This window comes from Scyliorhinus torazame, chromosome 16 (assembly GCF_047496885.1).
Source record: "Scyliorhinus torazame isolate Kashiwa2021f chromosome 16, sScyTor2.1, whole genome shotgun sequence".
Classification (NCBI taxonomy): domain Eukaryota; kingdom Metazoa; phylum Chordata; class Chondrichthyes; order Carcharhiniformes; family Scyliorhinidae; genus Scyliorhinus; species Scyliorhinus torazame.
In genome coordinates, this window is record NC_092722.1 from 42,481,702 (window position 1) to 42,507,906 (window position 26,205).

At 47.2% G+C, this 26,205-nt stretch overlaps 1 protein-coding gene across 3 annotated transcripts in view; it reads right to left on the bottom strand.

Annotated features, from left to right (window-relative positions):
* The window catches only part of vps13d (vacuolar protein sorting 13 homolog D), a 333,180-nt gene that overhangs the window by 280,312 nt on the left and 26,663 nt on the right, over positions 1-26,205 (bottom strand). For all 3 annotated transcript variants that reach the window (XM_072478413.1, XM_072478411.1, XM_072478412.1), the window contains exons 7-12: positions 24,113-24,283; positions 15,193-15,293; positions 11,997-12,165; positions 5,753-5,851; positions 4,312-4,531; positions 2,320-2,502 (exon numbers count right to left, since the gene is read on the bottom strand). In XM_072478413.1, the coding sequence (XP_072334514.1) occupies positions 2,320-2,502; positions 4,312-4,531; positions 5,753-5,851; positions 11,997-12,165; positions 15,193-15,293; positions 24,113-24,283 (943 nt within the window). The remainder of the gene's footprint in view (positions 1-2,319; positions 2,503-4,311; positions 4,532-5,752; positions 5,852-11,996; positions 12,166-15,192; positions 15,294-24,112; positions 24,284-26,205) is intronic.

Sequence of the window (26,205 nt, forward strand, 5' to 3'; positions counted from 1 at the left end):
GCAGGAAAAACCTAATTAGCAGTAATGCTGTGGAGGATGAATCGCTGGAATATATACACAATGGTTTTCTAGAACAGTATGTTGAGGAACCAACTGGAAAATGGGCTATTTTTGATCTCGTATTGCTTGGAGAAAGAGCTAATTATTATTATAGTCTCATTATAAAGGTGCCTTTAGGGAAGAGATATATATGACAGAATTTTACATCAAGTTTGAAAGTGGGCGGCAGTGGTTAGCACTGCTGCTGGGCGCTGAGGACCTGGGCTCGATCCCAGCCCCGGGTCAGTCTGTGTGGAGTTTGCACATTCTCCCCGCATCTGCGTGGATTTCACTCCCTCAACCCAAAGATGTGCAGATGGATTGGCCGCACTAAATTGCCCCTTAATTGGAAAACTCTAAATTTGTAAAAAAGGGAAAAAAAGTTTGAAAGTAATGCAACTCAATGTGAAACTAGAGTCTTAAATCTAAACAAAGGAAACTACGAAGGTATGAGGGGCAAATTGACTGTGGTAGATTGGAAAACTGCTTTAATAGATATAATGGTGGGCAGGCAATGGCTCGCATTTAAATAATTAATATATGGTTTACAGCAAATTTACATTCCTTTGAGGCACAAAATCCCAGTAGTAAAGGTGATCCAACCATGGCTAACAAGAGAAGTTAAAGACTGCATTAGACTAAAGGCTTATCAAGTTGCCATAAACATAGTAAGCCTGAGGAGTGGGAGTATTTTAGAATTTAGCAAAGGAGAACCAAGAAACTGATAAAGAGAAAGTAGAATATGAAAGTAAATTAGCAAAAAACAAAAACGGACTGCAAAAGCTTCAATAGGTATATAAAAAGGAAAAGATCAGCAAAGTCAAGTGTTGGCCCACTACAGACATAGACAGGAGAATTTATAATGGGGAATTAGAAAAGGCAGATTAACTAAACAAAGACTCTGGGTCTATTTTCATGGGAGAAGATACAAAATTCCTCAGAAACATTAGAGAACCAAGGGGCTAGCAAGAATGAGGAACTGAAGCAAACTCAATTTGGTAAAACGGTAGCACTGGAGAAATTAATGGAACTGAAAGTTAATGAATCCCCAGGACCCGATGGCCAAATCCCAGAATGTTGAAAGAGGTAGCTGTAGAGATGTTGCATACACTGGTGGTCATCTTCCAAAAGTCTATAGTTTCTGCCGTTTGGAAGGTGGCAAAAGTCACTACATTATTTCGGAACGTATGAAGAAAGAACACAGGTATCTACAGACCTGTTAGCCTGACATCAATGGTAGGGCAAGTGCTAGAATCTATCATAAATGGTGTGATAACTGGACACTTACAAAATAATGGTAGGATTGGGCAGAGTAGTGGGTACTGCAAGGGTCAGTGCTTGGGCCCCAGCTATTCACAATATATGCTAATGATTTAGATGCGGCAACCAATTGTAATATTTCCAAGTTTGATGACAGAAAACTAGGTGGGAATGTGAGTTGTGAGGAGGATGCAAAGAAGCTTCAAGGGAATTTAGACAGGCTAAGTGAGTGGGCAAGAACACGCCAGGTGGAATATAAATGTGGAAAAATGTGACGTTATCCTCTTTGGTAGAGAAAACAAAGGCAGAGTGAGATCAGGATGGGAATCGAGCAATACGGACAGGCATTAATGATCGGTGCAGACATGGAGGGATTGTTCCTGTGTACTGTTCTTTGTTGGTGTCAAAAGAAACCTGGGTCCGCTTGTTCATAGGTCACTGAAAGCTAACATGGAAGTGGAGCAAGCTATTAGAAAGATAAATTATATATTGGGTGTTATTGCAAGAGAATTTGAGTACAGGAGTAATGAAATTTTGATACAATTGTATGGAGCTTTGGTGAGATTTCTACATGTCAAAGATATCAAGGGATATGGGGATAGCGCAGGAAAATGGTGTTGAGGTAGAAGATCACCTATGATCCAGTTGAATGGTGGAGCAAAAGCTGGAGAAACCGCATGGCCTTTTCCTGCTCCTATTTCCTATATTCCTATTCTTTGGTAATATGGATTAATGGCCTTTACTCCGGAATTAGTGAAATTTATGTAGCCTGCAATATTTTAACAAAAGTATTGTTTAGCTGTAATTATTTTCCCTTTCTACTACCGTCCACAAGCTTTAAAACTCACGCTTGGTACCACACAAGCACAATTTTTACCTTATCCTGTCGTCCCTCCTGCTTCAGTGATATTGTTTGTGGTGCCCTACACTATGCAAATTGATACTTCAAAAAGGATGCACCATAAATAAAGGGAGATGACTCTCAGAAATCTCCGCAACCCAAGCATCTTTGTAAATTACCTGAAAACTCCAGTTCCACAAAAGCTGTCTCTATCTCACCAAGACTCATTTCCTTGTCATGTTTGAGCAAGCTGACAGTCCCACTTTGTAGCAGAAAGTTCAGTTTAACAAACACATGGTCCCTCCTTGTGAATGTGTTCATATTCGATGTGTCAGTCATAGTGTCAAAGATCTCATCAGCGTCTGCCAAACAATAAAAAAGTTGCCCACTGAATTTCTGAAGATAAACTATATAATATAATACGTAACCAATTATCTCACAGTACAATTGTCCAGCCTGGTGATCGGCCATATTAAAAGGGTTTAGACTTTACAAACATCAACAGCGTATAATAAATTCTACAAACATCAGCGTATAATAAATTCTAATTGTCGTGGTCACTATTAAGAGAATCCGATTCTCTCCACAAGCATCTTGCAAGGGTATATTCTTTTAAAAAAAAAAAAAATTTTATGAATGTTTTCACAAAATATCAACAACAAAATGTAAAAGGAACCCAATAGAATTAAATACAAAACAAAACAACCCCGTGCCCCCCCCCCCCCACCCCTATACATAAATAATAAATTAACACCCCGAATTAACACATAGCAAACATAGCAAATATATACAACCCCTCAGATCCCCCAGTATAGACAAACAAAAGTAACAGGACACTGAAAGAGAGGACACTGAAAGAGAGGACACTGAAAGAGAGGACACTGAAAGAGAGGACACTGAAAGAGAGGACACTGAAAGAGAGGACACTGAAAGAGAGGACACTGAAAGAGAGGACACTGAAAGAGAGGACACTGAAAGAGAGGACACTGAAAGAGAGGACACTGAAAGAGAGGACACTGAAAGAGAGGACACTGAAAGAGAGGACACTGAAAGAGAGGACACTGAAAGAGAGGACACTGAAAGAGAGGACACAGAAAGAGAGGACACAGAAAGAGAGGTCACAGAAAAAGAGGACACAGAAAAAGAGGACAGAGAGAGAGGAGTGAGGGTGCAGGAGAGAGGGTGCAGGAGAGAGGGTGCAGAGAGAGAGGGTGTGCAAGAGAGTGGGTGTGAAATGTGTGTGGGGGGGTTGTGTGTGAGAGAGGGTGTGTGTGAGGGTGTGTGTGCGCGTGTGTTTCAACAATTGTTTAATTTAATATTTTTTATATCTTTCCCTGGATTTTTCTTTTGTAGAATAAAAGTTAACATCTTATTCTCTTAAACTCAAAGCCAGTTTGGGTTCTTTGCAATCAGCACACAAATAGTACATCCTGTGACTACTGAAGCCAATCTGGCACGACTGTTTGAAAACCAGCTGTCCCTACCAGCAAAATAGCTTAATAGTAATTCACTGAATTCGCACATTTACCTTATAAATTTCAAAAAACTTTGTTATAATCAACTGAGGATAGGGAAAAGAGGAGAGCCCTTGAACTCATCCTCACCTGGTCATAATGCTATACAGTGACAGCTTCTGAAAACTATACAGCCACAGATGCCAAATGAGGGCAATGTGTGGGCTCAGCTGTATTCCCTCTCATGGCCAATTTGGCCCCTAAGTTCACTACTGAAAAATGGCTCCTTGAGAGATACCAAATAACATCTGTCATCAGTGGAAGTGTAGTTCAGCAAGGGGGAGGAAAGGGGAGAAGATTGATTGAAAAGTGTAAAGACCACAATAATATCACCTCCTCTAGAACAGGTCTTATGTCTTGATCTTTGGGAGCTTTGTGAAATTCACATTAATTAGCTAGATTTAATCTGATCAAAAAAATCTTAGTTACTCGTGGCAGAAAGCACCATTTCAAAGATGAAAATGTGATTGTGAATTGAGTTAGATACCATTGCCAGGGAGACACATTTAGTTAAAGTGTAACATTAATTCACTGTCTTTCAATAGAATTTCACAAAAATACAAAATTCCAGCAGAAAGCAAGATCAACTCAAACTACACCGTCAGTCACTCAGGTGCCCATTGTGAAGGAGTTGCACCAATAGAAGACTCATCATACCTAGCTCCTCTTCTGAATTCCACCGCTGCTGCTCCTCAGCTGTGAGGCCTTCTACAGTCACATTCTGATCCATCCGCTGAGGATTCTGGGAGTAGCCGTACCAGCCGCCCCATCCAGGGAACCACGACTGTAGGTACTGGATCATACCACTGCGATTTCCATGCATAGTCTCTGAGCGTGAGGAGGAACCCAGAGATTCTGATGGTGGCTCACGCAGGCTCTATCAGAATGGTAAAAAAAAACGCATGTTTAAACCTCTGGTGAATTCCAAAGAGATTCCATGTGTGAACTTAAAGCAGCCCTAAAATGATGAACAATTGCATAATTGGTATGGAAGGCAACTTTAGTTTTTTTAATATCCCATAATTACAAGCTGTATCCCACTCATCAGCCATTGTAAGAAATGCTTCAACACACTGCACCATGCTAAAATGGGGCTGCACCATTAATCCCCATAGGCTGTACTCCCAATTTCAAATCTGCCAGTTCCAGTAGCTTTCAGGTAAAGGCCTGCATTGTTGTCTCTCGGACAAATATGTCTATTAAAACTATGTTCTAGTTCGAATAGTTTATTCCACTTGCTTTATGCATACCCGTTCTTTCATTTTCTGGACAGTAAAGAGAAAAAGCACACTGTCAACTTGGCAACATTCCACAATCATCCACAACCGGATGATCAGAGAAACACAGAGTATACATATCAAGTCTCATGTAGTTATGGCAGCAGCCAGGTAACCCTGCTCCCAAGCTTTAGCAATATTACTCAAACCAGTTGTTCAGTGTACAAGAGACCTAGGCTGCTGCACATACTTTGCGCCTCTATTCCCAACCTCTAGGAGGCAGGCATTCTTCTCACTAGTTGGTGAAACTTCAGTGGCAGCACTGTTTTATCTGGAGAATCCACCATCAAGATTAACAGCCTGCAGAACACGATGCTGATGAATCTAACCTGTTTTTTTGTGATTGCCCAATTTCTACTCATAGGAACAAAATCACGTATCTATGTCCAAAGAGCTTAGGCACAGATCAAAAAAGCCTGAAGGTAAACAAGAGCACTACTCAATATCACTGGAATAAACTGCAGAGTTTACCACCATTGATAACCGTCCTGATGCTTGGCCCACTGAGGCAGGGTTATTTCCGGCAAGGTGGGAAGTACCCAAAATAAGTCTGCCTCTCCCAAGGTACATTAGTGAAGCAGGCTGGTTGATCAATTATCAACAGTGCTCTGCAATACTAGGAACCGCCATGGCTCAAGTATTAGATTCACTCAATAACATGATCTTGATTTTCATCATAAGTGTATCATCCTGGAACCACTTCCAATTGACAAGAGTCCGCAACGTAGCCATGGTTTGTTACTTCCCTTTTTATTATATATTGGTTTAATCCCAAAACACTAATTATGCAGAAAGGAGAATCTTTACTCCCAAATTCTGACCTCTGCAAGTGTGTCTTGCTTCTTGAATTGTTCATATACAATCTCTCGCAGGATTTTCAACTCTTCAAAGGTCTGTTCATCCTCAATTCGCTCCAACACCTGTTAATTAAAAGCAGCACAATATCAAACTACATTAGTCAGAGAGAGACGTGAGGGATAGGGCAGAAGTATGATTTCCCCATAGCTTTCCTAGATTATTCCTACTTTTATTACCAAATATAAAATGAAGCATTTCATCAAATTAACAATGTCACGAATAGCAAACCATAAAAGCAATTTTTTTAGAAAACAAAGATCCCGCAAAGCGCACAACAGAAATGAGTCAGCACTGCACTGCTGGTATCAAGCAGCTTGCCCTTCCTCCCTTTCTTTGACCCAACATGATCGGCCCACATTCCATAAAAACCGACCCGATTGAGCTCCCAATATTCATTGTAAATGTGCTGGCCAAGTCCCCCCAGTATCCCCAATTTATACACTAAGAAAACGCACATTCCCAATGGAAACAGAAACTAATACTGACCCGCAACTCCCCCAAGCAAACCTTCTGCTTGACATACAAGCCTCCCTTCTCCTCCAAACAAACCAATATGTCCTCCAAGTATCCCCCACGCACACACTCATACATTAACTCTGTCCCTGAATTCCTAAAATATTGGAGCTGTTAAACTAATGAATGAATCAGAAATTCCCAGCTAAGGAGGACTTCCGGTTGCGGCGATGCCCAGCTAAGCCGCACGTTTCGACGGCTCCAGCTCAAACGGACCTTCGGGCTCTTTTAAGAGCCCCAACGGGGAATTTTTTCAGGACGAAACCCGGTGTGGGGTGAGTTAATAGGGAGTCCCCCCCAACGAAAGAGAAAAATATCGGCGGCGGCTACATCGCGAAGAATCCTCGACGATAGGGACAGGAGGAAAAAAGAAGCAAGATGGCGGCGGAGAAAGCCCAGGCGACATGGGGGCCCGATCAAGACGAATTCTTAAGACGGTGTGTGGAGCTACTTAAGAAGGAGGTGCTGACCCCGATGCTACAGGCAATTGAGGGGCTTAAGGAGGCACAAAGGACCCAGGAGACTGAGCTCCGCGTGGTGGAGCAGAAGGTGACGGATAATGAAGACGAGATCCTGGGCCTGGCGGTCAAAACACAGACGCACGAGGCGCTCCACAAAAAGTGCATTGAAAGGATTGAGGCCCTAGAAAACAGAGCACGAAGGAAGAACCTTCGGATCCTGGGTCTCCCTGAGGGAGTGGAAGGAGCGGACTGCGGGGCTTACGTGAGCACGATGCTAAGCTCGCTGATGGGAGCTGAGGCCCCATCGGGACCCTTAGAAGTGGAGGGGGCTCATCGGGTCCCTGCGAGGAGACCAAAGGCGGGAGAACCACCTAGGGCGACAATCGTGCGATTTCACCGCTTTAATGATAGAGAAGTGGTTCTGAGATGGGCCAAAAAGGTACGGAGTAGCAGATGGGAGAATGCGGTGGTACGGGTGTACCAGGATTGGAGTGCGGAGGTGGCGAGAAGGAGGGCGAGTTTTAATCGAGCCAAGGAGGTGTTACACAAGAAGGTGAAGTTCGGGATGCTGCAGCCGGCGCGACTATGGGTCACGTACCAGGAGAGACATCACTACTTCGAAACGTCAGAAGAAGCATGGACCTTTATTAAAGACGAGAAACTGGATTGGAACTGAGGGACTGATATTAGAGGGAAATGTCACTGTCGATGTATATAGAGATGTAAATTGGGAAGGGGGGGGACACTAAGTAATGTGGGCGCCGGTGGGGGGAAAGAAGAGACATAGGCGGAGGATGAGGAATGGGAGTGGGGCGGGAGAGGGAGCTGCGCCACAAGGGGCGGGACAGCTACAGAGAATATGGAGCCTACTGTCCTTGTTCCCGCGCCAGAAAGGTGATGGCGGGAAGATAGGCGCAAGGTAGATGGGAGTTCCCCACACGGGGGGGGGGGGGGGGTAGGTCAAGGAGTGAGCGGGAGAAGCCGGGGTCAGTTGAAGTCAGCTGACTTGCGGAAGTAATATGGGGGGAGCAATCACGCTAGATGGGGATCTAGCGGGGGGGGGGGGGGGGGGGGCGGGGGGGGGTAACTGGGTTGCTGCTGCAGAAATCAAAGAGGAACTGGCTAAAGAAAGGGTGGTCGGGGCTGGAATGCGCCACCTGGGGAACGAGTGGGAGCGTGGAATCGGGACGTGGGACTGGCCTAGAGAGGGTGATGGCTAGTCGACACGGGAAGGGGGCAGGTAGCCCCACAGTGCGGCTGATCACGTGGAACGTGAGAGGCCTAAATGGACCGATTAAAAGGGCCCGAGTGTTCGCGCACTTGAAAGGACTGAGGGCAGACGTGGCTATGCTCCAGGAGACGCACCTGAAGGCGGCGGACCAAGTTAGGTTAAGGAAAGGATGGGTGGGACAGGTGTTCCATTCAGGGCTGGATGCAAAGAATAGAGGGGTGGCCATACTGGTGGGGAAATGGGTATCATTCGAAGCAAGGAGCATTGTAGCAGATAGTGGAGGCAGATATGTGATGGTGAGTGGCAGGCTGGAGGGAATGGAGGTCGTGTTGGTTAACGTATATGCCCTGAATTGGGACGATGCGGGATTCATGAAGCGGATGCTGGGCCGTACACCGGACCTGGAGGTAGGAAACTTGATAATGGGGGGAGACTTCAACACCGTGCTGGACCCAGGGTTAGATAGATCCAGATCTAAGACCGGAAGAAGGCCGGCAGCGGCCAAGGTGCTTAAGGGGTTTATGGACCAAATGGAGGGAGTGGATCCATGGCGATTTGTTAGACCGAAGGCCAGGGAGTTCTCCTTCTTCTCCCATGTTCATAAGGTATACTCCCGGATAGATTTTTTTGTTTTGGGAAGGTCGTTGATCTCGAGGGTGGAAGAAACTGAGTATTCAGCCATAGCTATCTCGGATCATGCCCCACATTGGGTGGACCTGGAACTAGGAGGAGAGGGAGCAGCGTGCACTCTGGCGATTAGATGTGGGATTGTTGGCGGATGAGGGAGTCTGTGGAAGGGTGCGGGGATGTATCGAGAGATACCTGGAGGCCAATGACGACGGGGGGTCCGAGTGGGAGTGGTATGGAAAGCAATAAAGGCGGTGGTCAGAGGAGAGCTGATCTCCATCAGGGCCCACAAAGGGAAAACAGAGGCCAAGGAAAGGGAAAGATTACTGGGGGAGATCTTAAGGGTGGACAAAGAATATGCGGAGACCCCGGAGGAGGGACTGTACAGGGAGAGACGATGACTCGAGACGGAGTTCGACCTTCTGACCACCAGGAGGGCGGAGGTGCTGTGGAGGAAGGCACAGGGGATGAGATATGAATATGGGGAAAAGGCTAGTCGCCTGTTGACCCATCAGCTGCGAAAGAGGACAGCGGCGAGGGAGATAGGGGGAATTAGAGACGAAAAGGGAGCTACGGTGCGGAGAGCAGGGAAGATAAATGAGGCGTTTAAGACCTTTTACGAAAGACTTTATAGGTCCCAACCCCCGGAGGGAAAAGAGGAGATGCGGAAGTTTTTGGACCAATTAAGGTTCCCGAGGGTGGAGGAGCAGGAGGTGGAAGGCCTGGGGGCACCAATTGGGGTGGACGAGGTTACCAAGGGGCTGGGGAACATGCAGGCAGGGAAGGCCCCGGGACCAGATGGGTTCCCGGTGGAATCTTATAGAAAATATGTGGACTTGCTGGCCCCGCTGTTGCTGAGGACTTTTAACGAGGCCAGGGAAGGGGGGACTCTACCCCCGACAATGTCGGAGGCGACGATATCGCTAATTTTGAAGCGGGATAAAGATCCACTGCAGTGCGGGTCCTATAGGCCTATTTCACTTCTAAATGTGGACGCCAAATTGCTAGCAAAGGTGCTGGCATCGAGGATAGAGGACTGTGTCCCGGGAGTGGTGCACGAAGACCAGACAGGATTCGTAAAGGGGAGACAACTAAATGTCAACGTGCGACGGCTATTAGGGGTGATAATGTTGCCCCCAGTAGAGGGGGAGGCAGAGATAGTGGCGGCAATGGATGCAGAGAAGGCATTTGACAGGGTGGAGTGGGAGTATCTATGGGAGGTGCTGAGGAGGTTCGGGGACGGGTTTGTTAGCTGGGTCAAACTCCTCTATGGGGCCCCAACGGCAAGTGTGGTCACGGGTCGGCAAAGATCGGAGTATTTCCGACTATACAGGGGAACAAGACAGGGATGCCCGCTATCTCCATTACTGTTCGCGTTGGCAATTGTACCACTGGCCATGGCGCTGAGAGACTCCAGAAAATAAAGTGGGGTGATTAGAGGGGGAGAAGAACACCGAGTGTCACTCTACGCGGATGACCTACTGTTGTATGTGACGGACCCAGTGGGGGGGATGACAGAGGTCATGCAGATATTGAGGGAGTTCGGAGATTTCTCGGGATATAGGCTTAACATGGGGAAGAGTGAACTTTTCGTGATACACGCTGGGGGCCAGAGTAGAGGGATAGATGGCCTGCCTTTAAGGAAAGTGGAAAGAAACTTTCGATACCTGGGGATTCATATAGCCAGGAGCTGGGGAACCTTGCACAGGCTTAATCTGACACGACTGGTGGAACAAATGGAAGAGGACTTCAAGAGGTGGGACATGCAGCCACTGTCACTGGCGGGCAGAGTGCAGGCAATTTAGATGATGGTCCTCCCGAGGTTCCTATTTGTATTCCAATGTCTCCCTATACTGATCACTAAGGCCTTCTTTAAAAAAATAGACAGGAGCATCACGAGCTTCGTGTGGGCAGGGAAAGTTCCGAGGGTAAGGAGGGGGTTCTTACAACGTAGCAGAGACAGAGGGGGACTGGCGCTGCCGAATTTGGGCGACTACTACTGGGCCGCCAATGTGGCGATGATCCGTAAATGGATGATAGAGGGAGAGGGAGCGGCGTGGAAAAGACTAGAGAGAAAGTCCTGTAAAGGGACGAGTCTAGAGGCGCTGGTGACGCCACCACTACCGTTCTCACCAAAAAATTTTACCACAAACCCAGTGGTGGTGGCAACATTAAATATCTGGGGGCAATGGAGGCGACAGAGAGGTGTGCTGGGAGCCCTGGTGGGGTTCCCAATCAGGAACAACCATAGGTTTGCCCCAGGGAGGATGGATGGAGGATTCCAGAGCTGGCACCAGTTGGGAATTAGGAGGGTGGGAGATTTATTTATAGACGGGACGTTTGCGAGCTTGGGAGCGTTGGAGGAAAAGTATAAGCTGCCCCGGGGAAATTTCTTTAGGTATATGCAGGTGAGGGCGTTCACAAGACAACAGGTGAGGGAATTTCCATTTCTCCCGACACAGGGGATCCAGGATAGAATGCTCTCGGGGGTGTGGGTCGGGGAGGGCAAGGTGTCAGAGATATACCGAGAGATGAGAGAAGAGGGGGAGGAGCTGGTGGGCGAACTGAAAGGAAAGTGGGAAGAGCTCGGGAGGAGATAGAGGAGGGTCTGTGGGCTGATGCCCTAAGCAGGGTAAATTCCTCTTCCTCGTGTGCCAGGCTTAGCCTGATTCAATTTAAGGTGCTACATAGAGCACACATAACGGGAGCAAGATTGAGCAGGTTCTTCAGAGTGGAGGACAAGTGTGGGAGGTGCGGCGGAAGCCCGGCAAACCACACACATATGTTTTGGTTGTGCCCGGCACTGGAGGGGTATTGGAGGGGAGTGACGGGAGTGATTTTGAAGGTGGTGAAGGTCCGGGTCAAACCAGGCTGGGGGTTAGCTTTATTTGGAGTTGCGGATGAGCCGGGAGTGCAGGAGGCGAAAGAGGCCGATGTCGTGGCCTTTGCGTCCCTGGTAGCCCGGCGTAGGATTTTACTCATGTGGAAGGAAGCGAAACCCCCCGGACTGGAGGCCTGGATAAACGATATGGCGGGGTTCATAAAACTGGAGCAGATTAAGTTTGCACTGAGAGGATCGGCTCAAGGGTTCACCAGAAGGTGGCAACCATTCCTCGACTACCTAGCGGAACGTTAGAGGGAAAATAGATGACCAGCAGCAGCAACCCAGGGGGGGGGGGGGGGGAAGTTTCATTTTATGTTAATTGGTTAGTTTACCATGTTAGTTAGTTACTCTTTATTAGATTGTAGTTATCATGTTACTTGTACTGTTAAATTTTCTTTATGTTTGATGTGTAAGGGGAAAAAATTGTGAATGAAAAATTTCAATAAAATATATTTTAAAAAAAAAGAAATTCCCAGCTAAGGTTGCATCACCTCATCTTCAAAAGAATTCAGATTTCCTTTCAGCTTATGGTGGTATTTCTCGGTGTACAGCACAGCATCTCTTGCTCGTTGCAATACAAACATCCAGTTTAATCGTCTCCTCTGCTCGCGGATCGCAGCGAGATTTGCATTCAGGGCAAAATTCCACCACTCACGTGAACTATGTATAAGGAAAAATCAATGTGTAGAATAGAATTTTCCAAATCAAAATCTTTTATCAAGAAGCCCTACAGAATGAATTCCACTTATGCATACATAAAATAAACAGTTGACCTCCTGCGACACTGCACATAAGGAGTAGGATGTTGACTTTGGATGATAGTGTAAAATGGACATGATCAGATCTTCAATGGGAATGGAAATCAATTGAGATTTATAATGGGGGTTGATCTGATATCACCAGTTTCACACTACTCCCCAAAGCAAAATTATACCCCCCTCCTGGGAGTCAAGACCAAGTGTAGCTTTCAGATAATGCAGGCTTAGAGAGGAAAGCGTGCCAGAATGTGCAGATGAAAAGCCAAACAACGCTGTTGTTATTTTATGCTTTAAATTACCATGACCACATTTATAACACAAATTGCCTTTGCAAACAAATCATACTGTAACAAAGACAATATCACAGAGGCAATTTTCACTATAATCGTGGCTATAGGAATTTCTATGAAGAAATTATGGCAAGAACATGCAGACTCAAGATAGAATAGGTTTGATTATAAAAAGCTGAATCCTTCAGTGAGATGAATCAGTCAATTAGATCCCCATTCTGAACAGCACAGATCTACTCAGAGGTACTGCAGGCAATGTGTGGTATGTTTAGAGGTCAGCTGTCAGCCAGTCGGCATCAGGCACGACTAGTGTGCTTCATAACCTATCCAGCCTGAAATAGCTGCCAACATGGGATTCAAATAAAAACTGGAATGTAGAAGAATCTTCATAAGTGACTACTTACCACTTACAATCCTCCAGTTATTGCTCACTACTTTTCTTTCTTCTCCCAAAGATGCAAAACTCACTCTGGAGTACAGTCCTATGGCACCATTTGCTGTCCAGAATGAGTACTTTTTATGTATACATCTAGATTATGGGTGTCAGAAGACTGTTCGACTGTGGGGGCATCAAAGCCAAGCCCAATCCAGGCGTCGTCTGACATCCACACACTGCAGGAATCAATGGATACCAGTCAGGAACACAAACCCCGAGTGATCTATCCCACTGCAAGCCCATGGCAACTAAGGCCAATTTTAAATACTTAAGACTGCTGAGATCAATTAACTCAACACAGTCTGGCTACTGAAACTTGTACCTTCCTGGTCTATTGGTTCAGTACTGCAGCAATATGTTTTTATTCACTTAGCTATCAGAGAAGACACGCAAGATAATGTTTGCAATAATGTTTTAGGGCGGCATGGTGGCAAGCACTGCTGCCTCAGTGCCAGGGACCCGGGTTCAATTCTGATCTTGGGTGACTGTGTGGAGTTGGCACTTACTTCTCGGTGTCTGCGTGGGTTTCCTCTGAGTGCTCCGGTTTCCTCCCAGAGTCCAAAGAAGTGCTGGTTAGGTTGGTAGGTCAGATGAATTGCCCCTTAGTGTCCAAAAGGTTAGCTGGGGTTACTGGGATAAGGTGGGAACATGGGCCAGGTGGGTGCACTTTCAGAGGGTTGGTGCAGACTTGATGGGCTGAACGGCCTTCTGCACTGTAGTTATTCTATGAAATATGTAGTTTTACGATGATAATCAGATTGACCCAGATTTTGTGCGGCAAATGAAAGGTGCCATCAGTTCATTACACTATACTTTCCCACAGACTTTCAATGGGCTACTTTGGTACCATCTACAGGGGACCTGGAATGCGTGTGAACAGATTAGGCAACTGTGTATCTCCATAATTAGACAGATTGAAGAATCCTTACTAAGGGACGCAGTCCAAACTAGGAAGTATCAGCTAACGAGTTAATTTAAAGCCAGAAAGCACGGTGGCGCAGTGGTTAGCACTGTTGCCTCATGGCGCCGAGGTCCCAGGTTCGATCCCGGCTCTGGGTCACTGTCCGTGTGGAGTTTGCACATTCTCCCCGTGTTTGCGCGGGTTTTGACCCCACAACCCAAAGAGGTGCAGGTTAGGTGGATTGGCCACGCTAAATTGCCCCTTATTTGGAAAACATTAATTTGGTACTCTAAATTTATAGAAAAAAATTCAACGCCTAGCCATGTATTAAAATTGGAATAAAGAGTGGCAAGAAAGATGGAATGGAGAGAGAGAAATAAGAGACTGGGTAAAAATGTAATAAAAAGGAAAATATTTAAAATCTCCAACGATAATTAGAAACTGAAGCAATGGGACTTCACACCTGTAAAAGCTCATTTTCAGCAGCAGAAAGATTGTTTAGCAGAAATTAAGACTTACTGTACAGCTAAAACATTATTAATGCTGAAATGGACAAGCCCGAACTTGTTCTGGTGATTTTACTGGCTATCTAGCGGATAAATACAGCAAATTCAAGTTTCTTGGCAAGCTACTGGAATAGGAAAGCATCTAAAGGGGGAGAACTGCCAGATGTTGCTGTGCTCTTTACACTTTAAAAGCTGTGAGGCTGACAGCCTCACTGTTATATTTACTGCCGCTCCAGACCACCTTTTAAAATGTCATTACACATTTCTGTGATAATCAAAGAATTGAAAGCGTGCAATTTACATGTTGGTGAAAGGGGTTTTAAACAGGTTTTCAACATCATCGCTGTTGTTTGGAGAACAAAATAATTGCAGTATGCAGGAGCAGATTGTAACAATTGTAACAAGGCGCAACACAATTCTATAAACCACAAGAGAAAAGGCTCAACTGTCTATTGAAATCACACAGGCTCCTACAGTAAATTACAACCTTGAAAATGCTTGGGTGTTACATTTCTCAGTCTCGCTTGCAATTGGAGGACTGCATTTAATTGAACAGCACGTTTTTTTGGTATTCATTTTCTTGGGACAACGAAGCAGCATCCAACTAGTCTTGCTCATGCTTTCAAGCATCTACGCATAGATCACCACCGATGCCAATCTGGATGTGAAGATCAATAAATTCCCCCCCCAGGTGAACAAGATCACACGAACAAATGAAATGGTGGAAGCAGTAAAATAAGTCTATTCACTTTACTTACAGAAGTCAAAAGAAATATTAATCAGAGGAGAGATTTACTTTGATTTAATGGGAACTTTTGGCCTCCATTTTCTTAGTTGGAGCTGTCGCTCTTTCCTTTCCATTTCTTTCAGGAATGTCATCAGTTGTTGGTACTGTACCTGGGCACAAAAGAGGGGCACTAAAATAAGCAACCAGTTAAAAATCGATATCCGTGGGCGGCATGTGGCGCAGTGGTTAGCACTGGGACTGCGGCGCTGAGGACCCGGGTTCGAATCCCAGCCCTGGGTCACTGTCCGTGTGGAGTTTGCACATTCTCCCCATGTCTGCATGGGTTTCACCCCCACAACCTAAAGATGTGCAGGCTAAGTGGATTGGCCACAATAAATTGCCCCTTAATTGGAAAAAAATTGGGTACTCTAATTTTTTTTTAAAATCTATATCGGAAGAGACAAAAGATATGTCCATTAGAACAGAAAGCGGAACACCATTCACAGTCTACACCCAATTTTGTTTTTTAATAAAACACCAGATTGTGCTTCACATGAAATGTAGATCATCATTATTAGCAGGGTTTATAATTAAAAACCTATTACTAGGAGCATCTTTAATATCCCAAAGTCCTTAGCAGGACTGATATCTGGGGCTGTTTAGCACAAGGCTAAATCGCTGGCTTTGAAAGCAGACCAAGGCAAGCCAGCAGCACGGTTCAATTCCCGTAACAGCCTCCCCGAAAAGGCGCCGGAATGTGGCGACTAGGGGCTTTTCACAGTAACTTAATTTGAAGCCGACTTGTGACAATAAGCGATTTTCATTTCATTCATATCAAACAAAATTTGACACTGAGATATTAGGGCAGGTAACCAAATGTTTGGTCAAAACACAGGTTTTAAGGAGCCTCTTAAAGGGGGAAAGAGAGATAGAGAGAAGTGAAAAAAAAAGCCACAGCTTCGGAGCTTGGTAGCTGAAGGCACAACTGCCAATGGTGCAATGATTAAAATTGGAGATGTGCAAGATGTGAGAACTGGAGGAACACACACATCTTAGCGAATTATAGGGCTGGAGATGCAGGGAGGGAGAGGCCTCGTAAGGATTTATAAATAAGGGTGAGAATTTTACAATTGAGGCATTGCTTAACCGAGAGCCAGTGCAGCAAGTACAGAGGTGAAGATGAATGGGACTGGAGTTAAGGGCAGCAAAGCTTTGGATTCGTTTAAGTTTATGGAAGGTGAGAAACTGGTGAGCAGTACAAATAGTCAAGATTGAAGAAAACAAAGGCATGGCTCAGAGCTTTAGCAGATGAGCTGATGCAGGAGCAAAGTCAAGCAATTTTATGCAAGTACAATTAGGTGAACTTAGTGATGGTGCCGTTATGGGTGGAGGAAATTTCTACTTTTCCAGTACTGGCTGACAGACAAGCACTCTGAAAATTTTGGAGCCAGTGAAGAGGTCAAGAGAGGTGGTGGTGAGCCGATCTGGGAGTCATCAGTGTATATGCAAAACAGAATAATATTAATCTTTATTAGTCGGGGGGGGGGGGGAGGAGGTTATCAGGAAACCACAGATAATGGTGCAGGAGAGAAACCATTGCAGGTGATTCTCTGTGTCCCATTGGGTTGTAAAGAATGGGAATCAGGTGGGTGCAGTTGTACCCAGCTGGATGGCAGAGGAGAGGCGCTGGAGAAGGATTGTTTGGTCAACCTTGTCAATGGTTAGCGACAGGTTAAGAAAGATGAGGAGAGGTAGTTCACCTTTGTCAGTCACATGGGATGTCATTTGTGGCTTTGGTTAGAGGTGTTTCAGTATCGGAGCACGGCAGAAAACCGGATTGGAGCCATTTAAAAACTATTGAGCACCACAAAAAATAAGCACAGGGGCGAAATTCTCCGCAATTGGTGCGATGTCCGCCAAAAACGGCGCGAATCAGTCCGGCATCGCGCCGCCCCAAAGGTGCAGAATCCTCCGCATCTTCAGCGGCCGAGCCCTAACATTGAGGGGCTAGGCCCGCGCCGGACTGATTTCCGCCCCGCCAGCTGGCGGGAAAGGCCTTTGGTGCCCCGCCAGCTGACGCGGAAATGACTTTGCCAGGCGGCGCATGCACGGGAGCGTCAGCAGCCGCTCATGGCGTCCCCGCGCATGTGCAGTGGAGGGGGTCTCTTCCGCCTCCGCCATGGTGGAGATCGTGGCGAAGGCGGAAGGAAAAGAGTGCCCCCACGGCACAGGCCCGCCCACGGGTCAGTGGGCCTCGATCGCGGGCCAGGCCACCATGGGGGCACCCCCCGGGGCCAGATCGCCCCACGCCCCCCCCAGGACCCCAGAGCCCGCCCGCGCCGCCCTGTCCCGGCGGTAAAAGAGGTGGTTTAATCCACGCCGGCGAGACAGGCATTTCAGCAGCGGGACTTCGGCCCATCCGGGCCAGAGAATCGCCGGGGGGGGGTCGCCAACCGGCGCGGCGCGATTCCCGTCCCCGTCGAATATCCGGTGCCGGAGAATTCGGCAACCGGCGGGGTCGGGATTCATGCCAGCCCCCGGCGATTCTCCGACCCGGCGGGGGGTCGGAGAATCCCGCCCCAGATTTGGGAGGTGTCAGAACGTTCTTGGACCTTGAAAAGAAAGGGGCACCCTGCAGAGGGCAGGGTGGGTTCATGGGCTGATCTTTAGATTGGAGATTTGGTAATGGTAGATTTGAAGGTATGGGGAGATACTGTGACAGTATCTGAGGGGAGAGAACCATTATCAGCTACAATGGAGGTCATCAATCAAATTAGGGTAGTCAGTGGTTAATTGGAAATAATAATAATAATCTTTATTGTCACAAGTAGGCTTACATTATGAAGTTATTGTGAAAGCCCCTAATCGCCACATTCCGGCACCTGTTCATTTACACAGAGGGAGATTTCAGAATGTCCAAATGACCTAACAGCACGCCTTTTGGGGCTTGTGGGAGGAAACCCACACAGACGCAGGGAGAATGTGCAGACACCGCACAGACAGTGAACGAAGTTGGGAATCAAACCTGGGACCCTGGCGCTGTGAAGCAACAGTGCTAACCACTGGGGTGGCACGTGCACAGTGGTTAGCACTGCTGCCTGCTGTGCTGAGGACCTGGGTTTGAATCCCGGCCCTGGGTCACTGTCCGTGTGGAGTTTGCACATTCTCCCAGTGTCTGCATGGGTTTCGCCCCCACAACCCAAAGATGTGCAGGCTAGGTGGATTGGCCACACTAAATTGCCTCTTAATTGGAAAAAAAAATTGGTTACTCTCAATCTATTTTGAAAAAACAGTGCTAACCACTGTGCTGCCAAATAGAGTAGAGGAAGGTGGATCTCACGCATGAAGGGAGATAGCAAAAAAACGAAAGAAATAGGCAAGTTCAGGGTTATGCACTGGAGATCCTCACAGGAACTTTGGCCTGGTGGGTAGCTGGACAGATGGTCTCGACCTTAGAAACAAAGAATCCTATGAGTTATTCGGACTTGTCAGAGATGATGGTGGAGAAGGTAGGATAGAGGAGTTTAAGAAGACCATTTGTAGTAATGAAAAGAAAATTGGCAACTATTTTGAGTTTTAAATACTCACAGCACAGACCGAAATGCACTTTCAACCCAGGATTATATCCCAGGCTGAATGAACCAGCCGGGCTTCATGCTGTCAATTCCCTACATGTGCAAAGCACCCTGCAAATAAAATTAGTTAACCAACAAAACATAGCTCTACCAGTCCAATTCTACTCTGTCTAGCCAGGATGAATGGGCAGGCAAACATTTATGCTTTTTTGTTCACAAGGGAGGATATGTTATGTTAGATGTTTTTTAGTCTCCAATGTAACAGTTAGTATTAATCCCACTTTGGTCTTAATTTTCATCACCCGGTCCTCGGAGTTGGAACTGTGCCATCCACTATGCATCTTCCTCACTGCATCCTCATCACATCATTTATTGACATAGCTTCCCAGGATCTCCAACATGGAACTCTATCACCCCTTTCCCTTCAATTTAGTGCTTTTTAAAAGCAAAATTTGGAATCACCTAATTGTCACTTCTTCAGCTACTTTGCCTTTTCTCCTACTCTTTTCAACTTTGATCCTTCACCCATCACTTAAAGAGTTTTGATTAAACATAGAACATACAGTGCAGAAGGAGGCCATTTGGCCCATCGCGTCTGCACCGACCCACTTAAGTCCTCACTTCCATCCTATCCCCGTAACCCAATAACCCCTCCTAATCTTTTTTGGTCACTAAGGGCAATTTATCATGGCCAATCCACCTAACTGCACGTCTTTGGACTGTGGGAGGAAACCGGAGCACCCGGAGGAAACCCACGCAGACACCGGGAGAACGTGCAGACTCCACACAGACAGTGACCCAGCGAGGAATCTGGTGCTGTGAAGCCACAGTGCTATCCACTTGTGCTACAGTGCTGCCCAGATTGAGTTGCCATTTTTTTTTTGAAAATATGTTTATTAAGAATTTTTAACAGAATTTTCAACCATATAAACAGACACCCCGCCCCCCCCCCACCCCCATAACAAAAAAGAAGAAAAAACTTGCATAACAAGACATAAACATGACAAGTCAATACGATACAGAACTTTGTACATTGGATTCCTCCCGTACACATCAGTTTTCCGGATCGTTTATGTATGTTCTTGCTCAGATGTCCCCCAGAAACCCCCCCTTCCTATCCCCTATCCCCCCTCCCCCGCCCCCCCCCCGCCCCGCCCACCCCCGAGAAAGAGATATCTCCCCCCCGCTGGGTTGCTGCTGCTGTTGACCGAACTCCATCTAACGTTCCGCAAGATGGTCTCGGAACGGTTGCCACCGCCTGGAGAACCCCTGCGCAGACCCTCTCAAGGCAAACTTTATCCTCTCCAACTTAATAAACCCAGCCATATCATTTATCCAGGGTTCCACACTGGGGGGCTTCGCATCCTTCCACACTAACAAGATCCTTCGCCGGCCTACCAGGGCCGCAAAGGCCAGAATGCCGGCCTCTTTCGCCTCCTGCACTCCCGGCTCATCCACTACTCCAAATAGTGCTGGCCCCCAACTTGGCTTGACCTGGACTTTCACCACCTTAGATACTGTTCTCGCAACTCCCCTCCAGAACCCATCCAGAGCCGGGCATGACCAAAACATATGGACATGGTTCGCTGGGCTTCCTGAGCACCTCCCACATCTGTCCTCCACCCCAAAGAATCTACTCAGCCTCGCCCCCATCATATGCGCTCTGTGAACAACCTTAAATTGTATCAGGCTGAGCCTGGCACACGAGGAAGAGGAATTAACCCTGCTTAGGGCATCAGCCCATAGACCCTCCTCAATCTCCTCCCCCCAGCTCCTCTTCCCATTTACCCTTCAGCTCCTCTACCAGAGCCTCCCCCTCTTCTTTCATCTCCTGGTATATCGCCGACACCTTGCCCTCTCCGACCCATACGCCCAAAATCACCCCGTCTTGAATCCCCTGTGCCGGGAGCAGCGGGAATTTCCTCACCTGCCGCCTCACAAACGCGCTCACTTGCATGTACCTGAAAGCGTTTCCCGGGGTAGCCCAAACTTCTCCTCCAGCGCCCCTAAGCTCGCAAACGTCCCATCGATGAACAGGTCCCCCATTCTTCTAATCCCTGCCCGATGCCAGCTCTGAAACCCCCCGTCCATCCTTCCTGGGACAAACCGGTGGTTATCTCTGATCGGGGACCACACCGAGGCTCCCATTGCACCCCTGTGTCGTCTACACTGCCCCCAGATCTTTAGCGTTGCCGCCACCACCGGACACGTGGTGTACCTTGTCGGCGAGAGCGGCAGCGGTGCCGTCACCAGCGCCCCCAGGCTCGTTCCTTTGCAGGACGCCATCTCCAATCTCTTCCATGCCGCCTCCTCTCCCTCCATCACCCACTTACGGATCATCGTCACATTGGCTGCCCAGTAGCAGCCACCCAGATTCGGCAACACCAGCCCTCCTCTATCTCTGCTACGCTCCAGGAACCCCCTCCTTACCCTCGGGGTCATACTCGCCCACACAAATCCCATAATGCTCCTGCTTACCCTCTTAAAGAAGGCTTTGGTAATCACAATTGGGAGGCATTGGAATACAAAAAGAAACCTCAGGAGGACCACTATTTTAATCGACTGTACCCTACCCACTAGCGAGAGTGGCAACATGTCCCACCTTTTAAAGTCCTCCTCCATCTGTTCGACCAGCCGCGTCAAATTAAGTTTGTGCAGTGCTCCCCAGCTCCTAGCTACCTGGATCCCCAAGTATCGAAAGCTCCTTTCCGCCCTCCTCAGCGGTAGGTCGTCTATCCCTCTTCCCTGATCCCCCGGGTGCACCACAAAGAGCTCGCTCTTTCCCACATTGAGCTTATAGCCCGAGAAGTCTCCAAACTCCCTTAAGATCTGCATGACCTCAACCATCCCCTCCACTGGATCCGCCACATACAGCAACAGGTCGTCTGCGTACAGCGATACTCGATGCTCCTCTCCCCCTCGGACCACCCCCCTCCATTTCCACGACTCCCTTAACGCCATGGCCAAAGGTTCAATTGCTAATGCAAACAGCAGGGGAGACAGAGGGCACCCTGCCTAGTCCCTCGGTACAGCCGGAAATACTCCGACCTCCGCCGGTTCATGACCACACTCGCCACCGGGGCTTTATACAGGAGATTCACCCAACTAATAAACCCTCCCCCGAACCCAAACCTCTTCAACACTTCCCAGAGATACTCCCACTCTACCCGGTCAAAGGCCTTCTCCGCGTCCATGGCTGCCACTATCTCCGCCTCTCCCTCCACCGATGGCATCATAATCATTCAGCAGCCTCCGCACATTGGTATTTAGCTGCCTGCCCTTTACAAACCCCGTCTGGTCCTCGTGAATCACCCCCGGGACACAGTCCTCAATCCTCGTAGCTAACACTTTTGCCAGCAACTTAGCATCTAGGTTGAGGAGCGAGATCGGCCTATACGACCCACATTGCAGCGGGTCCTTATCCCGCTTCAGGATCAAAGAGATTGTCGCCTCCGACATTGTCGGGGGCAGGGTCCCCCCTCCCTTGCCTCATTGAAAGTCCTTACCAGCAACGGGGCTAACAGGTCTACATACTTTCTATAGAACTCCACCGGGAACCCATCGGTCCCGGGGCCTTCCCTGCCTGCATGCTCCTCTACCCCAGTTGGCGCTCCCAACCCAGCCACCTCCTGCTCCTCCACCCTCGGGAACCTCAGTTGGTCCTTGAATCGTCGCATCCCCTCTTTTCCCCCTGGGGGCTTGGACCTATACAGCTCCTCGTAGAAGGCCTTGAATGCCTCATTCACTTTCACCGCACTCTGCACCGTAGTTCCTCTTCCATCCTTGACTCCACCTATTTCCCTCTCTGCCATCCTCTTACGGAGCTGATGTGCCAGCATCCGGCTCGCCTTCTCCCCATATTCATACATTGCCCCCTGTGCCTTTCTCCACTGTGTCTCTGCCTTCCCTGTGGTCAACAGGTCGAACTCCGTCTGGAGACTTCGCCTCTCCCCGAGTAGTCCCTCATCAGGGGCCTCTGCATATCTCCTGTCCACTCTTAAAATCTCCCCCACAAACCTCTCCCTTTCCCTACCCTCTCTCTTCTCCCTATGAACCCTGATGGAGATTAACTCTCCCCTGACCACCGCCTTCAGCGCCTCCCATACGACACCCACCTGCACCTCCCCGCTGTCGTTGGCCTCCAGATACCTTTTGATGCACCCCCGCACCCTCCCACACACTTCCTCGTCTGCCAGCAGTCCCACATCCAACCGCCACAGCGGGCGTTGGTCCCTCTCCTCCCCCAGCTCTAATTCCACCCAGTGCAGGGCGTGATCCAAGACGGCTATGGCCGAATACTCCATTCCCTCCACTTTCGAGATCAATGTCCTGCCCAGAACAAAAAAATCTATCTGGGAGTAGGTCTTGTGTACATGGGAGAAAAAAGAAAATTCCCTGGCCAAAGGCCGAGCAAATCTCCACGGGTCTACTCCTCCCATCTGGTCCATAAACCCCCTGAGCACCTTGGCCGCAGCCGGCCTCTTTCTGGTCCTGGATCTGGAGCGATCCAGCACTGGGTCCAGCACCGTGTTGAAGCCCCCCCCCCCCCCATTATCAAACTTCCTACCTCCAAGTCCGGGATGCGCCCCAACATACGTTTCACGAATTCAGCGTCGTCCCAGTTCGGGGCGTATACATTTACCAATACCATCCCCGTCCCCTGCAACCTACCACTCACCATCACGTACCAGCCTCCGTTATCCACCACTATGTTCTTGGCCTCAAACGACCCGTATTCCCCACCAGTATTGCCACCCCTCTATTCTTCGCATCCAGCCCCGAATGGAACACCTGTCCTACCCATCCCTTTCTTAACCTGACCTGCTCTGCCATCTTCAGATGTGTCTCCTGAAGCATGACCACGTCTGCCTTCAGTCCCTTTAAGTGCGCGAGCACACGGGCCCTCTTAATCGGCCCATTTAGGCCTCTCACATTCCACGTGATCAGCCGGATTGGGGGGTACCAAACTCCTGCTGGTCTGGCCCCCATGCTGCTCGATCTCCGCCCTCCGCCATCTTGTTTTCTCCCCCTCGTTTCTGCCGCTGCTCCAAAGCTTCTTTTTTTGTCCCTCCACTTCTAGCCCCCTTATTACACGATGGGAGGGGGGCCTTACTTCACCTTCCCACACGGGATTCGATCAAAAAAGTTCAGTTGGGGCTCCGCCGGAGAGCCCAAAAGTGCGTTCTAGCGGGAGCTGCCGAAATGTCCTTGAGTTGCCATTTTAAGGGCTGTGTGTCAATGGTGCGCCTGTTGGTTACAGTGTTACACCAAGTTCTAAGGGCCACATTTCTCCATCTTTACTGTTCAGAATAGAAGCAGTAACAAAGCACAGACGGATTGTCTTGCCGATGAATATTTTACCCAATGTCGTAAAACTTCAAATACCTTCCCAATCTCTGAAGTTTGTGACTTACCTCTGATAGTTTTAATGGAATTGTCTTCAGTTTGACATCGCACTCAATGCGTGGAGTGTTTCGAGAGCGCAAGGGTTCTTTGGTTCCATTCCTCTTTAACAGCGCGGAGGCACAGACTGGTTCCAATATATATTTGTGGTCTCGATTTTCCAGGAAATAATCCATTGCTTTCTGGAAAGTCAAAATTGTGTACAAGGTGTGACTGTATCAATTACTTTATTCCAATATCATTCAGACCTTAGTCACAGGATTTATCAAAGTTATATTTTTACTCAATGGAGGAAGAAAGGTTTCTGTGACAACTTTTCATTCAAACGCTCATCTGTTTTCCAGAAGAAAATATTCGACTCAGTTGAATTTTAATGCTGCCTCTCCCCAATTTTATTTATATGAAAATTCTTGGCAGTCACCAAGATAGGCATTGAGGGAGACATCAAGCAAGAACCATTCTGGTGTCGATCCATTTTGAGGGGACAAGGATAATTTAAAACTGACCTAAAAGCCATTAGATTCCAGAAACGATATTTCCAGCAGTGGCAGTGAAATCTGCATTTGAAAGAGCTCTTATTCTGGTTTGGAGTGATAAAGCTATTTGCAATGGAGGACACAGAAACATATTAGCATTCCCATTAGCTACAACACCCCTATGGCCTTACAGAAAGGGGGTCCCTAATCAAGGATTTCCACCAGGGTCAAAGCATTTCTATTTTTGAAACAAACTCCATATATAGTTCCACAGCCATCAATATTTTCTCCCAGTAAACTAAGAGTGTACTGTAAATTAAAGAATACTTACCTTGGACTTCACTTCCTTAAGGAGTTTAAAGCTGCTCAATATTTAATAATATTTCTACTCCTGCTAGAAAGTACATGTGTCAAAATTAGATGAGCTTAGAACTATTTTTTTGGGGATGTGAACCAGTCAAAATAGCCTGTTGACCCCACCTGTCTAGACACGCTGATGAAATGTGACCACTGGGGTATGGTAATGGAGAGTGGAGAGTATCTAAAGCAATGTATCACAATATGGGTCAGCAACTTTAGAAGAGGAAAAAAAAGACACATGCAGACCAATATTAATGTTGCATACTTACAGATTTATACACCTATCATAATGCACACTTCATGTTTATCTACGCCTTTAACAATGCAACAATAATGCCCTGGGAGTTCAGTCTAGCATTGGAATACTTCATTCACATAGGCTAACCTGCATGAAATTTTCAAGCACGACTAACTGCGAAAGAAGGCGTCGTCCTGCTTAGCCAGCCAAACTATTTTCAATGATTAATTCAGTGACAATGATGCAGCCGAACAGCCTACGCAACTTCAACCAGCTATAACATCACAATAGGCAGGAGATCAGCGCATTACTGCAAGACTGCTCTAGCAAAGAACTGTTGCTAAGACAATGGCCTTCTATAATGTAGCTTTTAATGGTCTTGTGATTATATTGAATTGGATAGGGATTTTTACGTCAACACCTTTTACAAAATAAAAATCTAAATTATTGCTTTAAAAATATCTATTCCTATGTTTTCCCCTACAATTTTGTTTGTTTGAGAATAGGGGTCAAACCAAACAACGCAAAAACTAAATTTATAATCACTAAATTGAAATGACATGTGATGATATCAGGTCAAATGCCATTCATAATTCAGTCCATCCACATTGTCAGCTTTAAAACTTGCTTGAAACAAGTTCTCTTTTTGTCCCTTTCAATGAACATTTTTTAGTTAAAAAAAACTAATAAAAAATAAACAGTATTGAACCAACAGTTTTTAAAGGCTGGTGACCCTTGAAAATAGATGGTGGGAGTAGGATTGAGAATTGAGCCTCCTCCGCATCCACCTCTCTGCACCGCAGATCGATTGAAACACGAACCAGAGGTGAATGAACATCACTGTGGAATATTTGCACACCGTATTACTAAAACAATCGTACGCTACTCTTCAATGAAATATATTTGCCTTGGAACTCTGATCCCAAAGGCTGGGTGATAATCTGCCTCTGCTGATGGTTCATGCTTTAACAAGGGTGTCATAGTGTGAAGGTCAAAACTGTGGCTGATTGATTAATCTTTTAGTAATTGA